At 39.7% G+C, this 23,556-nt stretch overlaps 1 protein-coding gene across 50 annotated transcripts in view; it reads left to right on the top strand.

Annotated features, from left to right (window-relative positions):
- Window positions 1-23,556, top strand: part of RIMS1 (regulating synaptic membrane exocytosis 1) — a 413,878-nt gene that overhangs the window by 380,730 nt on the left and 9,592 nt on the right. For 49 of the 50 annotated variants that reach the window (XM_070418243.1, XM_070418247.1, XM_070418292.1 and 46 more), the window contains one exon: window positions 23,254-23,392. In XM_070418243.1, the coding sequence (XP_070274344.1) occupies window positions 23,254-23,392 (139 nt within the window). Of the gene's footprint in view, window positions 1-3,199; window positions 3,578-23,253; window positions 23,393-23,556 lie in introns of those variants that run through there. The other variant, XM_070418290.1, reaches the window with a different exon arrangement.

Raw genomic sequence — 23,556 nt, 5'->3', positions numbered from 1 at the left:
ATAAAAAAAAACTTTAGGGAGGTCTCTTTTATAGAATAACAACTTTTTGAGTAATCTCCTAGTATGGGGCAGTGTATTAGTTTCTTATTGCTGCTTTATCAAATTGCCATAAATTTAGTGGCTTAAAACAACTGTTATTTTACAGTTCTAGAGGCCAGAAGTTCAAAGCAGGTCCAGGTATTGGCAGGGCTATGTTTCTTCTGACCACTCTAGGGGAAAACGCACATCCTTGCCTTACCATTTCCTTGCTCATCCCTTGGCTCCCAGCCCTCCTCCATCCTCGAAGCCAGCAGTAGCTTTCTCATGTGGCATCACTCTTACTCTGACTGTCCTCTCTCTTCCTCTTATAAGGAGCCTTGAGATTATACTGCATATCCTCCCCCCAACCCCCACTCATAATTCAGGATAATCTTCTTATTTTAAAATCATTTGATTAGCAAACTTAATCCTATCTGCAACCATAATTGCCTCCTTTTCATGTAACATAGCATAAAGGTTCTAGACCAGTGGTTCTCAACCTTGGCTGCACATTAGAATCACCTGGGAATCTCTTTGAAATCCTGATTTCTGGGCCTCATCCTCTGGAAATTCTGTTCCTTTGTTATGGGGTGGGGCCACAACATTAGTAACAAAGAAACAGAATTTCCAGAGGATGAGGCCCAGAAATGAGGATTTTAAAAAGATTCCCAGGTGATTCTAATGTGCAGCCAAGGTTGAGAACCACTGTTCTAGACATTAGGATGTGAACATTTTCGGGGTAATTATTCTACTTACCACAGGCAGATTTAGATTTTGTAAGGTCTGAAGATCATGGAAAGCCCTCTGCAAGAATATGAACAAAGAAAATTACAAATATAAAACGAGACACTAAAGCACATCCTCATTATACAGTGAAAAAATATGACACAAAACACATACATTTTAAAAGACAAACTGCGTGAATATATTCCATTGAACACAACTAATTTTATCCTCAATTGTCTAATTTATCTGTCTAGCAAACAAAACAGCTGCATGATAAAAATGCCTTATTCAAAACTTCCATTTGTTTTGGCTAAATGCAAAATACTTTAGGTAGATTGCTTACCAAAATTATGTCTTCAAAGTTTGGTTTCTCACTCACTCTTTATTCATTTTTATTTGTCATATTTTCCCCACTAGTTCAGTTGCCTGATTCCTTGTGTTCTGGGAAATGTGACACAAGGAATATGGAATTTGGGGTCAGAGGTGTGTGAACAAGTCTTCACTTACTTTTTAAGCACTAGTATGTGCCAGGCACTGTGCTAGACTCAGAGGATACACTAAGAAGCAGGGTAGACGTGGGTCCTTACCCTCTTGGATCTTACAATGTGACAGAAAGGCAGACATAGGGAAGCCATCTCAAGCATACGAAATGTTCTGAAGAGTATAGGACCCAGGGACCGGGGGCAAAGAGGTCTCTCCAGGCCCTGAGAGATGAGGCAGTGATCTAGGCAGAGGGGAGCAGTGCAGGGAAAGGGCGAAGATCTCAGGCAAAAGAAATTATGGACAGACATGTAATGGGAAAGCTGCTACTAATTCTGAGAGCTAAAAGAGAACTAACTATAATGTAGGGGAAAAGGGAGAGAGTAGTGTAAGGATATTCTTGAGAGCAAGTTGGGACCAAGTCCAATAGGACCTTATGACTAGGCCTAAGATCTCGGTTTCATCTTAGCCACAGTAGAATTAATGCCATTGAAGAGTTCTGAACCAATATGTGCAAAGGTCTGATTAGCAGACTTAAAGCTTTTCCTTTTTGTTTTGGAGCCTGGGGCTGGGAAGGGGGAGAAAGGACAAAGTAAATTAGACATTACAGGAAACACATCCCTGGGATATCTCTCTGTTGATGGAGGTATAACATCATACCTTTCAAAGCAGTGAGGACGGGTAGCCTCATGGGACTTTTCACTCAGTAGAGAGTAGGAGGCTCTACTGTGTGTGCACTTCCCACATGCTCTCGGTAGAAATTTGTCTTTTATAGTTTAAATCAAGTAAAACTTATGTCATTCTAATCTTTATGCAATACTAATTGCTTGACTAAGAAATTTTTTGCTTCATTTCCCAAATATTGTCTAAACCACGGAGCCTCCAACCTTGCAAAACAGAGTAAGCTTCTCTCTGGCAGTTGTGTTGGTGGGGCTTCCCTAGAAGCAGACCCTGAGACAAACACTTAAGTACAGAGGGTATCGGAGAACTAACCCTGGGGAGGCTGGCCCTGTACTGTATCATCCAAACTGGAATGTCTCTGAGAGTAAAAATATGCTCAAATAACAGACATAAACCAGGATTTCCCCGAGTTAACCAAGAAGTATGATCCCCCTGCTGCCTTTTCCCTCTTGACCCAGCACTGGAGGGCAGCACAGGGCAGAGCAGCACAGGGGACTGGGCCCTCAGTGCCCTTTGGGAAGTCAGGAGGAGCCACCGGAAATAACGCTGTCGTGGTTCATAGTTCTGTTGCTGCCATTTCCCCTTCCACAAAGTGGTGTATCATTCAAAGAGCTTGAAGGGTGCATAGGTTTCAGAGGACATGGGTCTTAGTTGGAATTTGCTTTTGTTTGGTTTGGTTTTGGGGGGTTTTTTGGGGGGGAGGGATGTTTTTGCTGGTGGTGACACTTTTACCACATCCTGACTGCTATTAACTCTTGAGCTCCAGTTCTTATACTTGTAAAATATATAAATACCAATACCCGTAAAATATGATGAGGGTTAATGGAAATGTGTGTAAAGCACTGAGCGTAGGGCTTGGCGCATAAGAAGCGCTCAACAAAAGCTGGGCCCTTTCTTTTCCCATGCAGGCGGGAGTGGGGTGAAAGGGTGCCAGGAAAGCAGCTGTCAACAATGAGGGCTTAATCAGTGCATTTTGGAAATGATGATTTTGGCAGCTATGTGTGTCACACGTGTCTCACACGTGCCGAGTGGGTAAGATGCCAGAAATCACTATGGGACCTTCTTCCTCTTGTTCATGAGAAAACCCTTTGGTAGGTGGACCCTAGAAATCACGTGTTAGCCCTAAGCTTAACTTCTCTAATAGTTCTTGCATAACTAGGGAAGCCACATAGAACTTAATAAAGTCAGCAACATATTTTTATCTCATTTAAATGGCCTCATTATGTAGCTTATTTAAAATTGTGTCACTGTGTCGCCATTTTCAAATTGTGGCTATTCAGCAGTTTTCAAATTTGTGAGATGATACATAGCAAATTGCTGTGTGATTTTTCACTTCATGGTCTTAGAATAAGCTCCAGAAAAAAAAAAAAAACACTCTTGACAGAAGCAATTTAATCACAGTGTGTGTATGTGAGGGAGAGGAGGGAGGAAGAGGGAGAAGGAAAAAGAGAAGTATAGGGAGACAGGGAGAGAGGGAAAGAAAACGAGGGAGGGAAGGAGGGCGGGGGAGAGAGAGAGAGAGAGAGAGAGACTGACTGACTTCACAGAGCTCCCTCCGATATTCCACCAGAGACAGCACAAGTTATTTAAACCAGGTCAAAGCTCCTTCGGCTCTCAGTTTTCCCCTGAGAACAACTTAATGCTGATGCTTAATTTTTTCAAGATAAACAAGGTAAGTAAGTCTGTGTTACATTTCTGAATTTCCTAAGTCCTAACAGGAGTCAGTTAGTTAATTTAGAACTTTTCCTAAAACTAAAGCCAAAAGCCTAATTTCTGTTTGTCTGAAGCTCTCAGGGATGTCTTAACAGTTTTCAAAGGTTGTATTATGCTTAAGATTGCTGTCAACTGAATGAAAAATAAAGATATAAAAATTGTTATGCAGTATTATATAAGGATGTTGCTACTGTAGGTATATTTATAAAATTATAATGTTTAAATATGATTAACCTTAAACCTATACTTAGAGGATTTTAATGCTGAATTTGAAATTGAACAGATCCACAACTCATTAGTACCAAAACACACATCACAAAGTTATATTTTTCTCTAAAGCAATTTCATTTGTATTTACAATTGTGTCAACTATGTTCCATATCATATAGCCCTTTCACACTCAAGTAAATGCAAATATTTTTATGGACATTAATTTTAGGAAATCAGAAATATATTTACCTTGCATTTTGAAATTATAAATCATATTTCCTATTTGGGCTCCAAATATTTTCCTTTCCTTTTGTTATGATCAGTCAAGGACCACAAAAGTGTAACATTTTTGTGTGAATAACCTGTGATGACTCATAACTGTGTTATTTAAGATAGTTTATACTTTTTCCTAAGACTACTTGCTTATGAAGACCTTTCCCAGCAGTATTTCAGAGAAAACAATTAAAGTTCTCAAGTAAGAACTATGTTTTAATTATCTTTAGATTGGAAAAAAAAAACACATATATGTTAAGAATATAATTTCAAAATCAGACTTTACTTATGCTTTCCCATAAATTATGAAGAGAAGTATAATCTGGAAATTATCTTATTTTTTTTCTTATTCACTTGTGCTGATGTCAACAAAGAGTCTGGCTGGAATTGCAAGTATTATCATCTCTAGAGTTTGTGCCAGAGCCATTCTGAGAACGCTTTGGAAAAGGACAGTCTTATATATACTCAAAAACAGTGTTGTTCTCCAAAGACTAAGCATATAATCTATGTGCTCAGATAAAACCAAGATTTATCAGTAACTCTCTTTCTTGCTTCTTTCTTAAAAACAAACAAGAAAACAACTCCAAATTAACATCTGATGGAGGACATTTGAAGTGTTGTATGCATTATCAAAGAAGAGTTTCCCACATATTGCTTGTGGGTCTTATTTTACAGTTTTCATTTAGATTCTGAGTACTACTTGCATGGAATTAATTTCTAATTTAGTATCAATTAACACTTGGCATTTGACTTCAGAAGCAGGGCTTACCCATGGAAAGAAGGTATAAATACACTTTGAATGACTGCAATATATTTGTGATTTATATCTTTCCCTCCCCTAGTTCCTAACTTAATTTAAGTCGTTTGTCTTAAAAGGCATCTTAACATCTGTTTGGTTTTATGCCATCATGTGAACCAATGGAGTGAAATGTCCTCTTGTTTCTTATCTATGCTCATTATTAATGGGCAGCTAGAAATTATTTTTCTACAAAAGTAAAAAAGTTTCTTTTTTTTCTCCCTCACACTTTAAAGTTGGTATAGGAGCAACAGTACAGAGTCAGTGTGGTCTGGTATATTGTTTTTACCCAATTGACTAATAAATAGAATCTACTTTGGGCTTCTATGAAGATGTATATAGTGAATCCTCTAAGCTTTAAGTTCCTGAGCAGTCAGCAAATCCCTTGATAAACATTTGCTGAGCCCCACTCTTCCACAAAGTCCTCGACAGGAGAGACATAAAAACATATTCAGATGAAAAATTATGCATAGCCCTAGCTGGTTTTGCTCAGTGGATAGAGCATAGGCACAAGGACTGAAGAGTCCTGGGTTCAATTCCGGTCGAGGGCATGTACCTTGGTTGCAGACTCGATCCGTGGCCCTGGTCAGGGTGCATGTGGAAGGCAACCAGTTGATGTATCTCTCTCACATCAATGTTTCTCTTTGTCTCTCCCCATCCCTTCCATTCTTTCTAAAAATCAATGGAAAAATATCCTTGGGTGAGGATCAACAACAACAAAAATTCCATATAAGTATAATATTTTATTAAAGGATTGTCACATTAATCTAAGTGTTTTTGTAGAGCAGTTAATAGTCAATTACCATTTTGCTTCTAGGGAAATAATATAGAAGCTTAGAGAGCAAAATCACTGCGGCTTAGGCTGGTCAGGGTAGATTGTGAGTGGAGAAGCTTTGAGGTGGTCTTTAAAGGACTGGTAGGGAAAAGACAGGAAGCTCATCTGCAGTAGGTGGGATGGTATAAGGAAAAGCTTGGAGGTAGACAGTGTCAACCCATGAAGAGGGAGCAGAGTGTAACCAGTGTGGCTGGAGTGGAAGGTTGCTTCTCAGGGAGTAGCGAGGTAAATGTGGCAGAGTTGGTGGGAGTGAAATCAGGGAACCCTGTCACTGGCATGCTAGGCTGTGGGAGAGCTAGGGAGAGGCCAACATCTTTATGAAAATTATTCTGTTGTGCCTGTACAACAATGATAAGAATCTCAACATGGGCAGACCAATTGAAGCCAGAAAGAAGGAATAGGTAGAGGAGATAAGGCAGTAATTATAACAATGGTGACCATGTTTGATCATGGAAAAATTGAAGTTCCTTTACCAGAAATGAGAAATGAGTAGAGAAGGCCAGTGGGTCTGTAAACTTCTACCAGTCAGGTTTCAAGCAGAGAAGCAGAATCTGTTGGAGAAATATATTTAGATATTTATTATAAGGAATCAATCAGCTTAAGTGGTTATGGGGGCTGGCTTGGCATGTCTGAATCTATAGGGCAGGCCGCGAGGAAGGGCCAGCTGGAGCGCTCAGGCACTGGCGGAAGCTGCAGACCGGGGCAGAATGTTGTCATCAGGGAAACCGCCCTTCTGCTCTTAGAGTCTTTCCACGGATTGAACCAGGCCCATCCCGATCATCTGAAATTATCTCTCGTTTAAAGTCAACTGGTTATGAACTCTAATCAAACCAAAAAATACCTTCAAAACAGCAGCTAGATTTGTGTTTGATAAACTGGGAACTGTAGCTTAGTCAAGTTAATACATCATAAAACCATCAAAAACTTCCAAAGTGCTATAAACTCCAAGGTGCTGGTAGGATATCTTACATGAAAATGTCCAGAATTATACAAGAAATTGGGAATTAAAACTCTGTAAAGTAATGGATATGGGAGATACCTCAATGGGAGTTATCCACATGGAGGTAGCATCTATATCAGTTAAGAGTGTTAGGGAGATCCTCAAAGGAGGCTGCAAACTTCCAGGTCAAAAATGAATTCTGGGGAGAAATATTAAGGAAGAGAATAAAGAAAAGTAACTAAAACATAAAAGAAGATTAGCCCAGCCAGTGTTGCCCAGTGGTTGAGCATTGACCTTTGAACCCAGGAAATCATGTTTCAACCGCCAGTCAGGGTACATGCCCGTGTTGTGGGCTCCATCCCCGGTATGGGGTGTGCAGGAGGCAGCGGATCAATGATTCTCATCATTGGGTGTCTGTCTCTCTCTCCCTCTTCCTTCCTCTCTGAAATCAATAAAAATATATTTTTTTTAAAGAAAAAAAGATTGAAGAGCTAAGAGTACCCTTGGCTGTCTGTCTCTTTGCAATATTTTCTCACTAGTTTACCAAGATTTCTGAGGGAGCAGACACATGGCTGTGGGTCCCCTGCTTCCCTCTTGGACCAAGAGACTCCAATAGAATCTGCACTGTGCAAAAGCCAATGTTTTTTATTGTGAACTTGGATTGTGCAATTTAAATAAGATTGCAGGTAGTTCAGATGTATTGCAGATAGTAAGAAATCAGAGGCACAACTCCTCTGATTACTGAAGGGAAGGGCCTTCTGGGGACCTTTGCCCCCCAGTCTTGGGTGCTCTTTACCTTCCTCAGCTGCCTAGCAAATTTTTATTTATCCTTCTCGGTACATCTCTAGTACCTCCTCCTCTGTGGGAAGTTCCTTAACTCACCCAACAGAGAGGTTAACTACATCCTATGTCCCATCACTCACCCAGGCATATTTTACTCTTCTTATCCCGCTGAAATAGGATTGCTTATATGTTTTCCTCTCCCACCAGGCTATAAGCTCCTTTCAGCTTTGAATGCACTGGTGCCTATAACAACACTATTTTAAATTTTTAATATATATTTTGGAAGTGAAGTATGGGTATGTATGTTGTATATCAGAAAACAATGTGTAGAAGGCTGACCAATGTATGTTTATAAACAGTTTGTGTAAGGAGAAATTTTTTAAGTTCTAGGGATTTTCAAAGTAGAATTTAAGAGAATAAGGTGGAAAAGATGAGCAGGGGGAGTTTATGATGGGAATTCTGCAGAGGAGGAGGGAGACCATTGTCCTAATACAGGAGCGGAGGAGGGGAGGGTTGTATACATAAGGCTTGAGTTGGGAGGAAAGATGGGAGAAATATGTCTTCTCGGGAGAATAAAAGACAGTGGATCTGAGGTAAATTAAAATGTGCCTTTTCTAAGAAAAGGAGATTTTCCTTGATGTGAGAAACCTGAAATTTTTAAACTACATCTGTCAATTTAACTTTAGAGCACTTGAAATGCTTGTAACAACAGGATCTTCCTATCTCTAAGGAGAACGCCAAGACTGAGAGTGATTGCTTTGAACTGTCTGATCTGCAGTGATTGGGTTCCCATTCATTTTGAGGGAGCTATATAGGCCTGCCTCCGGGTTCCCCACCTGTTACATAACAGGTTATTGTAGCGGAGAGATGCTCACGTCACTGGAGGTTGGACTTGCCTGTTAAAGTGTAAACAAATGGAGTGTGGTAATGGGCGTTCTTTCTGAAACAATCTTAGGAATAAAGGACACAGTTCACTCACTGCTTGTCTGCTTTCATGATAAGACTTCTTTTTTTTCTTACAAAATGGAATTGAAGTTCCATTTCAAGTAAAGGGCGGACAGAGCTTTGGAGCAGAATGATTCAGGCTTAAATCTTCAGGGTGGCTATAAGGAGCTTGCGTGACCTCCAGCTAAGGATTGGACCTTACTGCACCTGGGTTCTTTAAACAAAGGGTGAGATCACTTTATTTTTAAAGTTCTGATGCTATGTTTCAGATTTATTATATTCTAAAATGGATCTGTCTAATCCACTTCAAGATTTCAGTGCAACATTTATTTTTGTATTTTTTCTGTCCCTATCTGATGTGGATTGGAAATAAATATTGCCAATATAAGGTTAGTTTACTGCTTTAATATTGCGTTAGCCTCAAAGATATTAAGTAAAGTATTGAATATTCTTATGAATTTACTCTTGCTCTAATAAAAAATGTCAGGTTTGTACAGCGTTTAGCATAGTGTTTTCCTTCTGGAAAAGAGTTTTATATTCTACAATCTTGGCCCTGTTCACCTGTCCCCGCTCGTCAACGTGCAATTTCTTAGTCTTTTCCAGCTGCTGTCACAAAAATAGCCTACACACATTGGCTTATACACAACAGACACTTATTTTTCTCAGTTCTTTAGTTCTGAGAGCTGCATATCCAAGGCCAAGGAGCAGCGTGGTCAGACTCTGGTGAGGATCGGCCTCCTGGTCAAGAGATGACCAGCTTCCTGCTATAACCTCAGGTAGAGGAAGGAGCGAGCAAGGGACTGCTCCTTTTCATGCAGGCTTCAGGAACCTTCCCAAACCCCACTTCCAAATACCCTCTCATGTGGTATTAGGTTTCAAATACGAATTCGGGGTCGGGGGAGGGCACAAACATTCAGTCTATAGCATATGGTTAAATCAAACATTTTTGTGTGGTTAACACCATATGCTTCTCTTAACTTCTTAAACTACCAGGACTGTCATTGTTTACAATAAATTTAGTCAGGACAGTGCCTTGAGAGTAATAAGCAACATCTGAAAAATGAGAGGCAGATTGTAATTGATTTTGCTAAGGGTGTCAAATCATCGATGTGTGTGTCATTACTATTTCTCATTTTGTTAGCACATTCACCCAACTAAAACTTAGACATCTGCTTAAGCACGTTCATCGTTAGCCTACAGAATCTTGAAATGCTGTGCTTGACATAGTTTAGTCAATTCCTTCTATAACCCGAAATCCAGGTTATGCAGTTCTGGAGTTTGGTAAACGTCCTCAGATTTCCCTTCACCAGCATATATTTTAGTTTTTTATTGTATATATATTTCAAGTTCTTCTTCGCCTAATTTTCTAAACATGGAAGGGAGCGGGGTGAAAATGAAAGAACCCACATTTGTAATATTTTGTTTTACCAATTTTCACCACCAAACATTTTCTCTCTATATCTTAAGGGTGTTTTCTTTTTCTTTTGCTCTTTGGATGTGCAACTTTGTGTTTTGTTATTTAACACTTATTCTAACCACAGTCAGTAGAGAAGCAACCAGCCAGCAGTTTCCCAAATCTCTCAAGCACATAGGCGAGATCAGATGAACCCTTTTGTACATATCTGATATTTTTGCCAGTCATGGCATCATTCTTCATTTGTCACACGCAGCCAACCTCCACGTTACTCCCTCAGCCTGTGAGGCGATGCCTCGAATTACCACTGTTTACTTCACTTGCCCATATTGCTGCTTGCTATGCTCACACTCTGAGGTGTGGTCTGACCTCAGAACCAGCCTGAAATGAAGTGGTCACAGCATTTTGCTTTACAAGGACCAGCTGGTTGGAATCACACTGTGCTGATGGCCACCCCCTTGTGGTGTTTTTTGCCTCAAGAAAATTGGTCCCTTTCTCTCTCTTCCTCTCCCCACTCCCCATTTACTAATTCATTCTCCTCTCTCTTCTCAGAATCTGCAAGATTTCTCCTGAACTTACTACCTTAACTCCTTCTGTGCCTACTAGTTCATCTCAATACCCTTTCCCTCCTCTTAAGCCATAAATTATGTTTCTGATCACTCAGTAAACAGGTATGACTTTTAAATTTTTAAAATTCCTATCCTCTAGACTAGGTATGTCAACTACTGGTAAGTATTAGAAATTAAACTGATGAACTAACTTGTACCAACCATATGCAGTTGCTAACCAGAAATCCACATAAACCTCCCATTATGAAATAACAAACTGATGGGAAACATTCCCGGATGGTAATATCTTGGGAGAGTACAGCCACCTTGAGAAGCTTTTACTTTTTCACAGTTGACTCTACTTCTACAATAACACAGAATCTCCTACAGTTGTATGCAGGTCTCTAGAGGCAGTGGGGCAAGGACGGGGCAGGACTGGCCGATGAGTAGGGGTTGTTTTGTAACTGAGATACCACCTGCGTGGGATCTCTGCAGTATTTTCCTGCTGTGACTCCCTAGAATTTACTGTGCATGTGTTTGTATTTGTTGCCTACGGAATTAAAGTCACCCATCTGTCAATAAAATTCTGAATGTCCTATTGATACAATGGAAACTGGATTCTTTTTTTTTTAAATATATTTATTGATTTTTTTACAGAGAGGAAGGGAGAGGAATAGAGAGTTAGAAACATCGATGAGAGAGAAACATCAATCAGCTGCCTCCTGCATACCTCCTACTGGGTATGTGCCTGCAACCAAGGTACATGCCCTTGACCGGAATCGAACCTGGAACCTTTCAGTCCACAAGCCGACGCTCTATCCACTGAGCCAAACCAATTAAGGCAGAAACTGGATTCTTTATTTTAGTACTACCAGTAGTAAAGATATCTGTCTGACCACCAATAGTTCTTACCTTTAATTTTATAAATCCAAGAGAAAAGAGATAGCTGTTAGTGCCTCCGAATTTACTTTCTCATCCTGAAAATTCTGGTGATTTTTTTAAAAAGTATGATTTCAAATTTTTTAGTTTTAAAAAGGCTGGTCTCTGTACTGAAGTTTTCATTGGAGTCTTTGCTAAAATCAAATCTTAGTAAATAATGTTTTCACTCTCTATTAAAAATATGTAGACAAACACACAGTTATGTGTGGATCGTAAACTAGACAACACAACATGTGCTAGCACATCCTTATCCTGTGAAGTGTAAGTCTGCTACACTGATCCTCTTTCTCTGCTGCCCTACTCCCCGCCCCCACCCCAGTTTTCTTGAGGAATATTCTTTCTGGGTCTCTAGGCTTAGCAGTCCCTATAGTGCCAGCATACAGATCATCCGCCTAAGACACAGAGAAGTAAGGATCGCGTCTTCAGAGATATGCACACCCAGTAGAACTGTACTCCTACAATCCCCTCTGTTCTTCTTGGACCCCCAAATTTCCTGAACTTATGGGAGGAAAAACTCCAGGAAAGAGAATAGGATTGTGTGACTCACATAGGACTTCCTTGGGTTTTTATCATCAAATGTATCACGTTTCTCAGAGCCTGATCAAACTCCATACAAAAATACCCAACAGATTTCTTCTAGTGATAATTCTTCAAAAGGATCAAAGTAAGGAATCTGTGGTATTGTGATGCATGAAACAGTTTTATAAATGAGAGATTCTAGGCTTTCCCAAGTCCCTGATCAAGAAATGGAAGCCCACATACTATTTGTCATTTAAAAGTTATAAACCAAGCTAGCAAAATGCTAAATAAAACGTTTTCAGTTTTCTAATGACTAAGGAGTTCACGTTTCAATTTCGAATTCTGGTGATCAGAGTTCTGTGCTTGAACTCGGCTTACCCATCTCATACTGAGATTTGCTGCTCTCTGCCTTCTATTCTCATGCCTTGGCTCTGTCCTGCACCTCGAGGGGCCTTGCACACATGTTTAAGGCTGCCTATACTCCTTGGACTTTGGGGTGTGCACATTGGTGTTGCTATCCATCCTCCGAGGCTGGATTCCAGAAAGACACAGGAGCCAGCTCTGTATGTGGTCTTGGGCCATTTGGGCAGGAATTCTACTATCTGGAGGCTTAGTTCAGAGGGGTAGATAAGGGGTCCATGTGGGCATGAGATCTAGGTGGGTACATCCTCTTGATCCATGGAGAAGGGAAGGCTACATGAGATGTGAAGGGGCTGAGGCCATAAGAGGGTCGGGGTGGGGAGGGGCCTTTAAAGCACAAGCAGAGAGTTTAAAGACTGTACTAAGATGATCTTGTCATAACACCTTACATATGACTAGAAGCCTGGTGCATGAGATTCGTGCACTCAAGGGGGTCCCTTAGCTTGGCCTGTGCTCTCTTGCAGTCTGTGGGAGCCCTTGGGGGATGTTCGGCTGACAGCTTAGACCCACTCCCTGTGTTAGTCGGACATCCTTAGCACTGCCCCAGAGGTGGGAGAGGCTCCTGCCATCACTGCTGCGCTCGCCAGCCGTGAGCAGCTTCTAGCTGAGCAGCACTCCTCCTGTGGGAGTGCATTGACCACCAGGGGGAAACTCCTGCATTGAGCATCTGCCCCCTGGTGGTCAGTGCGCATCATAGCGACCAGTCATTCTGCTGTTCAGTCAATTTGCATATTAGCCTTTTATTATATAAGATATGTTCTTATATATAATATGTCTGCATTGATTAACACATTTTATAATTTGATATTTGTCAAATTCTGTTTTACATACAGATCCTTTATACCCATCCAATTTGTTAGGAAATCATGGCCAATGCTGGGAGGGAATCAAAGATTCCTCTTTATGTGAAGTTTGCCTTTAAGAGTTAGTCAAACCCATTTTATTCTGTCCTTGTAGTGTTTATGTGGATAGTATTTATTCCTGCCTTTCAGTAATTGTCTTGTAAGTTGTTTTAAGTTTATGCCTCACTCCCTCCATGTAGACACACACATGCACACATGCCCTTTGCCTCTCCACTGTGGATTAGGAAAATCTGAGCCTTAATAAATAAATTCCTACTCTGCTGCTGATTAAAGCTACCTGAGTTCCCCAGTCAGAAGCTACCCAGTTGCCTCTCAGCACCCACTGTTTAGAGAGCCTGATGCTGTGGCTTTGCATTTCAGTGTGGGCTGTCTGTCAGTGGTGACTACTTACATATGACAAGTCTCTCCTAGATCAGTTGAATGCCTGTTTCAGTTTCTCTCAAGAATCCTGGCTTATCTCTTTAAGTTGCCCTGTTGGGTCTCCTCAGAAGAATTTCATATTGCCACCTAGCTCATATTTCAAAGCAGATCATTCCCATTGTGATTAAAAGCCATCTAAGTTGTTTCAAGGAGTGTGTTGAGAAGCACAAAGAACCTACTTTGTTTTATAGAATATAGAAAAAGATCTTATACCCATTTCCTTTGTGATCGCAAACTCTCATTTCTGCCCATAACAACCAGAGCAGTGTGATCATCACCATACCATACCAGTAATTGGGAACTTCATATATACAAGTTTGTTTCAGAATATTAAAATACTAGGAAAAGACACCTCTGTTTATTGTGCCCTGCAGAGTAGCTTATACAAGGATGATATTTAATGAACATTATTTATTGCCAGATTCTCCCCCTCTACATCTGTGAGACTTCATAGGGAAGAAAAATGTCCATTAATTCTATTGTTAGAAGAGTTGCCTATTCTTTTAAATATGAAGCTACTATAGAAAACCAATACTAGGCTGCTTTTTGAAATGGTTTTATTTTGACAGTCCGGATGCAAAATTGTCATAGCACCTTATATATGACTAGAGGCCTGGTGCATGAGATTCGTGCACTCGAGGGGGTTCCTCAGACCGGCCTTTGGAATCTAAAGTATTCATTTAAGCCAAAAACAAAGAATTAAAACAAAATAGATTTAATGTGTGATATACTTATTTAGCAAATAAATCTGAAGTCATTTTTTAAATACCAAGAGTTGTTAATAAATTACTTAGCTATATTCATGTAATTCTTGAGGCCACTTTCTAATAAAGGCAACTTGAAACCATCCTATTATTAATCTTAATCTCACCCTCAGACCATATCATGGGTGATTATTTATCTCCAGGTGCTTTAAATTGCATTTAAATAAGAAGATGACTTTAAGGTGTTAAAAATAACAGTATCCATTCCCTAGATGTATTCGTTCACTAGGGCTGCCATAAAACAATACCGCAGACTGAATGGTTTGGACAACAGAAATTTATATTCTCACAGTTCTGGAGACTGGAAGTCAAAGAGCAGGGCATAGGCAGGTTTCATCTCCACTGAGGCCTCTCTTCTTGTCTTGCATGTGGCCACCCTCTTGCTGCATGTTCACCTGGTGGTCTCTGTGTGTCCTGATGTCTTCTTGTAAGGACACCAGTCAGATATGATCAGGGCCTCCCTTCTTAGCAGCCTTATTTAACTTAATCACCTCTTTAAAGGCCATATCACCAAATATGTATATTCTGAGGTTCTGGGGGTTAGGATATCAACCTATGAATTTGCAGAAACAAAATTCAGTCAACAAAAGGGACATACTTGGAAACACTGAGACTACAAAATCAAACAATTTTCAGCAGTGAGAAGTGCAGCATTTGAATGTTCCCCTTTCCTTATTACTTTGGCCAAAATAAGATGCAGTACAGGTCATGTGTTACAGTGACTATAAACCTCTTTACCTAACTTTTTTGGCAGCCTTGTTAAGGTGAACATGAAAATTACTCAAAAGACAATCTTGAACTGGCTACTGCTTACATTTTCGCCAGCTTAGCAAGAGGGAAAATCGATGTCACATTACCAAATGTTTTGCTGGAAAGATCCAGTGATTGAGTGAACTGAGCAGATATGATGGGCAGGCATTACAGTCACTCAGAACAATGCCAGGCTTCTTACCAGAGAATAACTATTGGCCACAGAAGGGCTGAAAACTAATGGTCACTGTTCAGCACAGATGAATTCCTTTTCTAAAGTTGCATCTGTAGAGAATTTAAAGTTCATGGTAGCGAAAGAACATTTTACCTCTTTTGGGTTATGGGAGAGGATAACTACATCACTGAAAAAGATTTGAAGTATTCTGAAAACATCATCAAGGGAATTTATTCCCTCTGTCTCACAAAAATGTTCTGAATTGATACTATTTTAGCTTCTTGACGACTATATTTTTTTTTTATTATAAATCTCTTTAGCAAATGGGAAGAGGAGAGAGTCATTGTAGACTTAGTGGATTAACCTGGAGAATAAATGAGGGGAAACCCTAAAATTCAAAAAACCATCATGCAATTTTCTAAAAATAACCTTTAGACCTCTGAAATGTTTACAAGTTGTACTTTCCTTGCTTGGCATGAGATATATTTTAAAAGGGGGCATTTTTGTTTGTTTGTTTGTTTATAATAGAACAGACTAGCTAATAAAAATTTCTGACTGTATGGTTACCACAACACTAGAATCACCTGACATCAACAAAGAACAGTAGGATATTTTCTCTTAAAGCGTGATTATTAGAGATCTATGACAACTTTACTGTACCATATTGTATGTAATATAAATGACATACAACTTTATGTGTATAATATTGGTGTTGGGTAGACCAAGACAATGATATCATTAAGAATAGATTAATAATCATACAAAAGCCACCCAAATGATATGTAGTCATGCACCTTGAAAGCATTAGATGAAAACTGTGGTTCCTCCCTTGCTTACTTCTCTAGCTGCCTGGTCTCACTCTCTTTATTGAACTCTGGTCTTTCTGGAAATGTATTTACCTCTTCAAGGGACTGTGCTGTTTATCATCTCTAGACCTTTAAGCATGCTGCTCTCTTGGCCTGAGATACAAATCCCCCACTTCACCATCTGGAAGTTAAAATTCCCTTTGAAAGTCCTTTGGATACCAATGCACAGTCTCTCACTAAGTCTAATACTATCAGTTTGACTATATTTCTACAGCTTTGTTAGAACACCACATAAAGTAGTTGGTCTGTTTTTTAGGCAGCCTATTTTAGAAACCATCGCGAACATCATCTTTAGGAACTAAAACAGAGGAAGAGGAGATTTGCATTCTCACCTCCTGATCTCGCCAGGTCCCTGCTCATTTAGTGGCATAGCAAGCGCAGACTCACTCTCACTGATTAAATCGTCCTCTCTCTTCCCTTCTCATCCGCTCTCCATATTACTGAATTTACATACAATAAATACCTAAAGCTAAATGCATATAAGAAAATCCTCTCTGTTGAGCCACACTGAATCACAACTAAACTTCCACTTAATCTCTCCCACTAAGCCATGACATGGTTGGCTCCGGGCCTGTTTCCTTCCCACACTTACATTTACAGTCCGGGGCCCAAAGCACTCCAGAGAGTTTGTTCAATGGGTAAATAAAGGAATGAATGAACAAAACATATCACATTAACCACAGCTTTTCTTTGCAAAGGTAACTGAATCTCGTCACTCTACATATAAAAAAAGTTTGTATCATTGATCTCCGTTGTTACTTTCAGGGTAACCAAAAGGTCAAACTTCCTCTCTCGTTTTTCTCTGTGAGTTAATAGGCGCTATTGCATTTATCTTTCGGACCCAAATTGTTGAATCAACTAAGTGATTTTTTTAAAACTGATTTTTCCAGCTCATTGATGGAATTGTCTTCATTGGGCATTAGAGACTGCTTTGATTGAAAGATGATTTCTTGGACATTATCTACCTCTCCAATGAATAAGATCAGACCTACAAATGTGGTGTTTTTCCCTGTGCCTTTAATCACTGCTGTCCGCATGGAAACAAGCTCTAATATCACACACCTTAAAAATAATAAACAACCTCCCCTAATCCTATGTGAATTTCCAGAAACTGCCTCTCCATCACAACAAACCTTTTCAAAATAGTCATAGGCATTGTCCCTGCTTACTCACCTCTCATTCTGTCTTCTGAGTGGCCATCCCTTTCAGGCTCCCAGCCCTCCTTCCCTGAACCTACTTCTCTTGGAATCAGTGATCTCTATGGAGCCAAGTATGTCACCACTTCTATGTCTTGTCCTTACTAAAAGTCTAAGTAGTTATCAACATTTTTCTTACTTCTTGAAACACTTTATTTGTTTAATTTCTGCACCATGACACTTACCTGTCCTTCCATGTACCTTAGAAGGACTTAGTAGACTTCTTAGCAGTCTTCTGGAATCCTAGGCTCCTTTCTATCTACTCTTTTTATCTCTATTCTTCCTCCCTATTATATTTATTACAACAGCTTTTAATTTCATCTGCATGCCAATATGTCCTGTCTGTCTGTCTGTCTACCTGTTTCTGGCACTGACCTCCTTGTTCTAAATCATGAGAATTCTTTCTACTTTACTCTTCACATAGCTTTTTAGGAAGCAACTCAAAATGTCCTAAAGAGAACTCATCATTTCCATCACCCACAATGAGTTTGCTTTTCAGTAACTGGCACTATCATTCAATTACTAGTAGTTATCCTACATAAACCCTAAAAATTACTAATTCCTTCTCTTTTTTACAGAACCACCTCTACATGGAATAGAGCAAGTACCATAAGCTCCTCTTCAAAATATAATCAATGCCCACCTCCTCACTTAGCTCCACTGCTACTTCCCTAATCTAAGCCATTGCTGTATTTATCTCTTCTTAGGTAGGAAAGTAACTTTCCAAATCTTCCCCCTGCTTTCACTTCTAGTTCCTAACATTCATTCTCCACCCAGTAACTAGAGGGATCCTTCAAAAAACGTAGATCATAGATTGGATGGATCATGACCGCCCCGCCACCCCCCCCCCCCGCCACGCCCTCCCCCCTCCCCCCGTGGCTTCCCAGTACTCTCAGTGCAAAATCCAGGCTGCTTCCCTGCTGGTCCTGCACCACCAGGTCCTTCAGCCTCTTCTGCTCCATCTTCTCATCATCCACCTATGTCACCCTCTCATGGCAGGAAGGACAGTCACTCCTCAGGGTCCTATACCTGCTCCTTCTGCCTGGACCATCCTTCCTGCAGTTTTGTGCATGGCTGAATCCTTCTCTGCATTCTCAGATGTGGCCTTCCATGCCCAGCTGATCAAAAGTAACTCACTCTACTGAGACAGTCTCTTCTGCTTTATTTCCTTCCATGATTGTAGAGGGCCGCCTGGGAGGCACCTAGGCATTTTCTTATAATTATTGTCAGTTGAACTCAGAGCATAGGCAGCCACGCCCTGGGAACATGCTTCCCCAATAAGGCTGGACATGTTAATCAGGCAGGGGCGGAACTAGATATGTAAATCTAGGCCTTTAAAATAAACCTGCTGTGTGGCTCAGGCCGCTTTTTGCCGCCTCTCCGTCAGAGAGGATGGTGCCCACCTGGCCCCAGCTTAAAGTCTATTTCTGCATCTTGGTCTTTCTTTAATTTCTTAATCCCCAGCTCCTTCACTCAGCAAATGGACTGTTTCCTTTTCCATGCGGGACATGGAAAAGAGAGAAACAGCCCCCCACACATGATGATTACCAAGATCTAAAATTATTATGTTATTTGTTTTAGTTGTTCATTATATGTGCTATCCTGTATGATTACTGTTGTAGCTCCCACCCCTAAAATGATGTCTATTAGGTTATAGGTACTTGGTGCTTAAGGAGTATTTACAGAGTGAATAAGTCAGCAGGGTGTTTCTAAATATAACACACATCTCTAAATATAAAAAGAGAGTGTAAGTACCTATGTAAATATGGCACTTTGGAATATTCAGTGAGAGAAAGTTTGTTCTTCCTAAGTCTGGGTAAAATATTGCCCCAAATGTTATGGATTGTACTAAATTTTATGTGTTTGTGAACATAGAATCTTAACATATACTAGTTTTCTAATCCTTTGGGGTTTTGTATAATACTTAGGACAGTGGTTTAAGTCAAAGGTTTCATGTTCATAATTTGATAGCAGAGTTCATGTCTTTATCAGGTTAATATTCTTCAATGGATACAAATAATTATTAAAGAATGGTGCTACTGTTAATAAGCGTAATAGTATTTGCTAATATTTTATGGTTTAATGCATTATATTGATATTTAAAATAATACATGTATGCAACATATTTATGATACAATTACAGCATGTGTAGAGATACAGTGATCATATACATTTGTACTTATATAGAATATATGTGATTTTCAACAAAGTTTTCAAATGAACTTATAATCCCATATGAGGACGTATACATGAAAATATCCATGTGGCTAAACTGTTCTATTTGTAAAATAAGTGAGATGAGATGTTGTGTTTTTCTAAACTGTGATATAATGGAGTGATCACAAGACTAAGATTCAGAAAATCAGGTTTCAAATGCAGTTTCTACTACTAACTACTATGATGCTGAGCAGGTCATTATATTCACTAGCATGTAAGCTCCATGTGGGCAGGGGTGCTTGTCGGTTGTGTTCACTGCTGCATCACCAGCATCTAGAAAAGACTGGGCCCAGTGTAAGTGCTGAACAGAATTTGCTGCATGAATTATGCTTCACAAAATTTCTAGTTTCTATACCTATTAAACAGTGTCCCTTCCAACCCTTTCATTCTGAATACTATTAGAGCCCTTTGAATTTAAATGGGGCAGATTCATAGCTGGAACTATTTATTCAGCTTTTACCTGGCCTTTATAAAATTATCCAGTCCATCAAAGCTCTTTGCATTGAATATTAGTATGAATAAGGCAAGAGCTAAGTTGGTCTGTGTTTGCCATCTTCAGAAGAACTGAAAAACAACTTTAAAATTAAAAAATATATAATTCAGATTCACAAAATTAAGTATGAGAGGAAGGTCAATAGCCAACCTTTCAAATGATGTCTTTTCAAAGTGTGCAGCATTTACATTTTGGAAGCTATTACGGTTTAAAACTGCTCTAAGGATTTTGGGGTACCCTTTAGATGTACCCTTCTTTAAGAAAACTTGATATTCCAATTTTTTTTAAAAAAAGCAAAAAAATTAACAGACTCTTCACTTTTAATTTTTTTTCTTTTCACTAATTAAACAAATATGTAATGAATGACAACCATGTGAAACCTGTATTGGGAAATGTGCAGAAAGCAGGTCTTGACAGCCTACCTCCACGGTCCCCTGGACTGCCAGCTGTCCACAGAGCGGACAGAGCCAACATCCACATTGAAAAGACTGCAGAAGAAACCTGGAGGACTGTGTGCTACTGACAAAACAACAGCCCCTCCTGACCACCGTGCAGCCTCCCCACCACAGTTATCAGGATCAGTTCCTCTGTGGGGTTGCTTCCCTGTCCAGTGTTTAATGAGATCCTGACCCCTTTTTAAAAAAAACCCATGGCTGCTCTTACCCTGTCACTCTCTATCCCCCGTCTCCTGCCTCACGTTTTTTACACAGCAGGTATTACCAGCGGTATTATTTATTTATTTGTTCATTCCCTTTCTGGTGTACACACAAGAAATACACACAGTGGAATGTCAGCTCCAGGATAGCAGGAAGTTTGTCATTTATCAGTATGTTCCCAGCACCTAGAGCAGTGTGACACACATTAGGGGCTTCATAAATATTTGTTGGTTGGTTGGTTGGATGGATGGATGGATGGATGGATGAAAATCTGAAGGAATGTATACTCTAACCTGAAACTCCTTACTGCTGATCCCTTAACTGTTTCTCCTCTAGTTTCCAACATCACCTTATTATTTAGATTTAGATTTAAAGTTTGCCCACACTTTCTCTAGCCATGATTATCAAAGTATCTGGTCTCCCCCTCCCCCCGCCCCCCCCCCCACAGCTGTATTGCCTCATCCTGCCTTGGAAACTTTTGTCACAATTGGTAATAAACCCTTGCGGCTTGTCCCTACCCCTCAGGTGGGATCTGGCCAATGTGTGTGCATGAAGGACATGTTGCTCTATCACAGCGACTTCATAAAGGACCTACATCTAAGAAGGAGGCACAGTATTTAGATACATATAAATATACTGAAACTATACAGCACTCAGAATGGCCGTAAATGAAGTCCCTGCCTTTGGTATGTGTACACATTCTACAATAACAAGTCAATGAACAAGACAGACACCAGAAAGGGAAAATGTAGAAAATTCCTATGCCTTTGCTGGTTAAGTGGGAACATCTGCATAAATGTTGGCAGGAGTGCAAATCGCTGCAATGTTTCTAAAGGATAATTTAGAAATAGCTATTAAGATTAAGCAGATCCCTACACTTTGACCAGCTTTTCAATATCTAGAAATGTATTCTATAAAAACTCTAACAACTGAGAATGCTCATCAAGAAAGAGATGGTTTAAGTATGATACCACATAGCCATATGATGGAACAGTGCACTCATTAAAAACAATAAACAGGGATGTGTTTGTATTATAATTATATAAAATGGAATGAGAAAATTCACATTAGGACTGTGGTATCATCCTGTTACTGAGTTTATCCCACTGTTCTCCATACTAGGGATAGCAGTCAGCAATATTCACATGTCTCTCTCTCATAGAAATCAGTTCTATTTGGGGAAACAGACAACAAACAAATTGAGGTTTACTGGAAGATGGAGCAGTGCTCTGAAGAAATATGAAGCATGGCAAGAGGATAAAGATTGATGAGGATTGAAACAGAGACCCAAATAAGATGAGGGAGCAAGGCAAAAAAAAGTCAGCAGGGGCAGCCAGGAAGGAAACGGCCTGAAACATATGCTTGGAGTGGATGAGAAATTCAAGGAAGGAAGTATGACCGGAAGGCAGTGTGCACATGGGATGAGGGTGAGATCTGAGAGGTAGCCGAGTCCTAGGTAGCATTTTGTAGGCCATGAAAACAATTTTGGATTTTCTTTTAATTTTGATGATAAACCATCACAAGAACTTGGGCAAGGAAGTATCATAATCACACTTGTGTTCTCCTGTAGAGAATATTCAATATTGAGCCCATATCACATAACCAATGATATCTTTTATTAGACAATCTAGAAAAGGGGTGCAAAGATAAAAAAAATCAAAGGAAAACATGCAATTTTTCATATGGCTTATTTAACAGTGTTTTAGGCACCTACTTCACAGAAGTGTTATGAAGATTGAAAAATTTATGTGTATATTCATATATATGTAGTTTCTGAATGTGCCTATGTATATAAAGCATTTTTCATATATTATTAATGGATATTTAATGATACTTTAGAGAAATTGAAATAAACCAGAAATGCTTATGGGATGTATAGATGAAAAAGGCATGGCAGGTGCTAAAAGTCTAATAGTTTCTCTAACCTTTTGATATTGCCCTAATCCAATAAATGTTTTAGAATTTCATTTCCATGATGTAAATAGAACGTTGCTTAATACATTTCCAAGGGGCTCAAGGATATTGCCCTAAAGTCCAAGGGCCACGAGATAACTTTGAAACCTTGGAATTAGATAATACCTAGTCAACCTACATAAGCAACATACATGCCATCTTAAATGAGATTGTGTTTGTTAAAGTGTTGCAAAAATCATCCAATAAAATACTGAAGTTTCTCTATGAGGACTCTCTACGAGGCAGTACCCAAACTGTGGTATTTTCCATGCTTTCTTCCAAGTGCCTCTTCTCCTTTAAAGGACATGGCCCCTCATTTAGGACGGTTCCCACACATTGGAGCATTCCAGATTAGGTTTTCAGCATTCTCTTTCCACAGAGCAATTTGGTGCCAAATCCATTTTTTCATTGAAGTTCACAACTTCGGCAGCAATAATACAATGAGTTCATTTTGGCTCGCTGAGATTCAGGCAGTCCTTGAAACCGGAGCAATGGTGCTACCCGTCTTGGCCAAAGCACGCTTTTGCAAAAAGATTTAATCAATCAGATGATTCTGTCAGACACTATTTTTCTGAGTTTAACTTTTAACTATGCGCATAATGGACTATTGTATTTGCAGCCTAAACCAAACTTAGAGTTTCTTTCACTCTCTCCTGCCAGAGTCGGGCCACAAGAAGTTAAAAAGCACCATCCAGAGAAGCACAGAGACAGGAATGGCAGCCGAAATGAGGAAGATGGTAAGACAACCAAGTCGAGAGTCTACGGATGGCAGCATCAACAGTTACAGCTCCGAGGGAAAGTAAGTGACATCGGCTCATCTGTGTGGCTTTAGGACCATGGCCATGTAGTGACAGGAAAGATAACACAGCCACCCAGGGTTACTGTGAGCTTCTTCACTTCACTAGCTGGTCAGTCATCCATTTAAAAACACCTGACCTTGTGATACAGACACACAGACATACC

This window comes from Myotis yumanensis, unplaced genomic scaffold (genome assembly GCF_028538775.1).
Source record: "Myotis yumanensis isolate MYYU_CA2020_CCGP unplaced genomic scaffold, mMyoYum1.0.hap1 SCAF_6, whole genome shotgun sequence".
Taxonomy (NCBI): domain Eukaryota; kingdom Metazoa; phylum Chordata; class Mammalia; order Chiroptera; family Vespertilionidae; genus Myotis; species Myotis yumanensis.
This window is presented reverse-complemented; position numbering and strand designations above follow the sequence as displayed.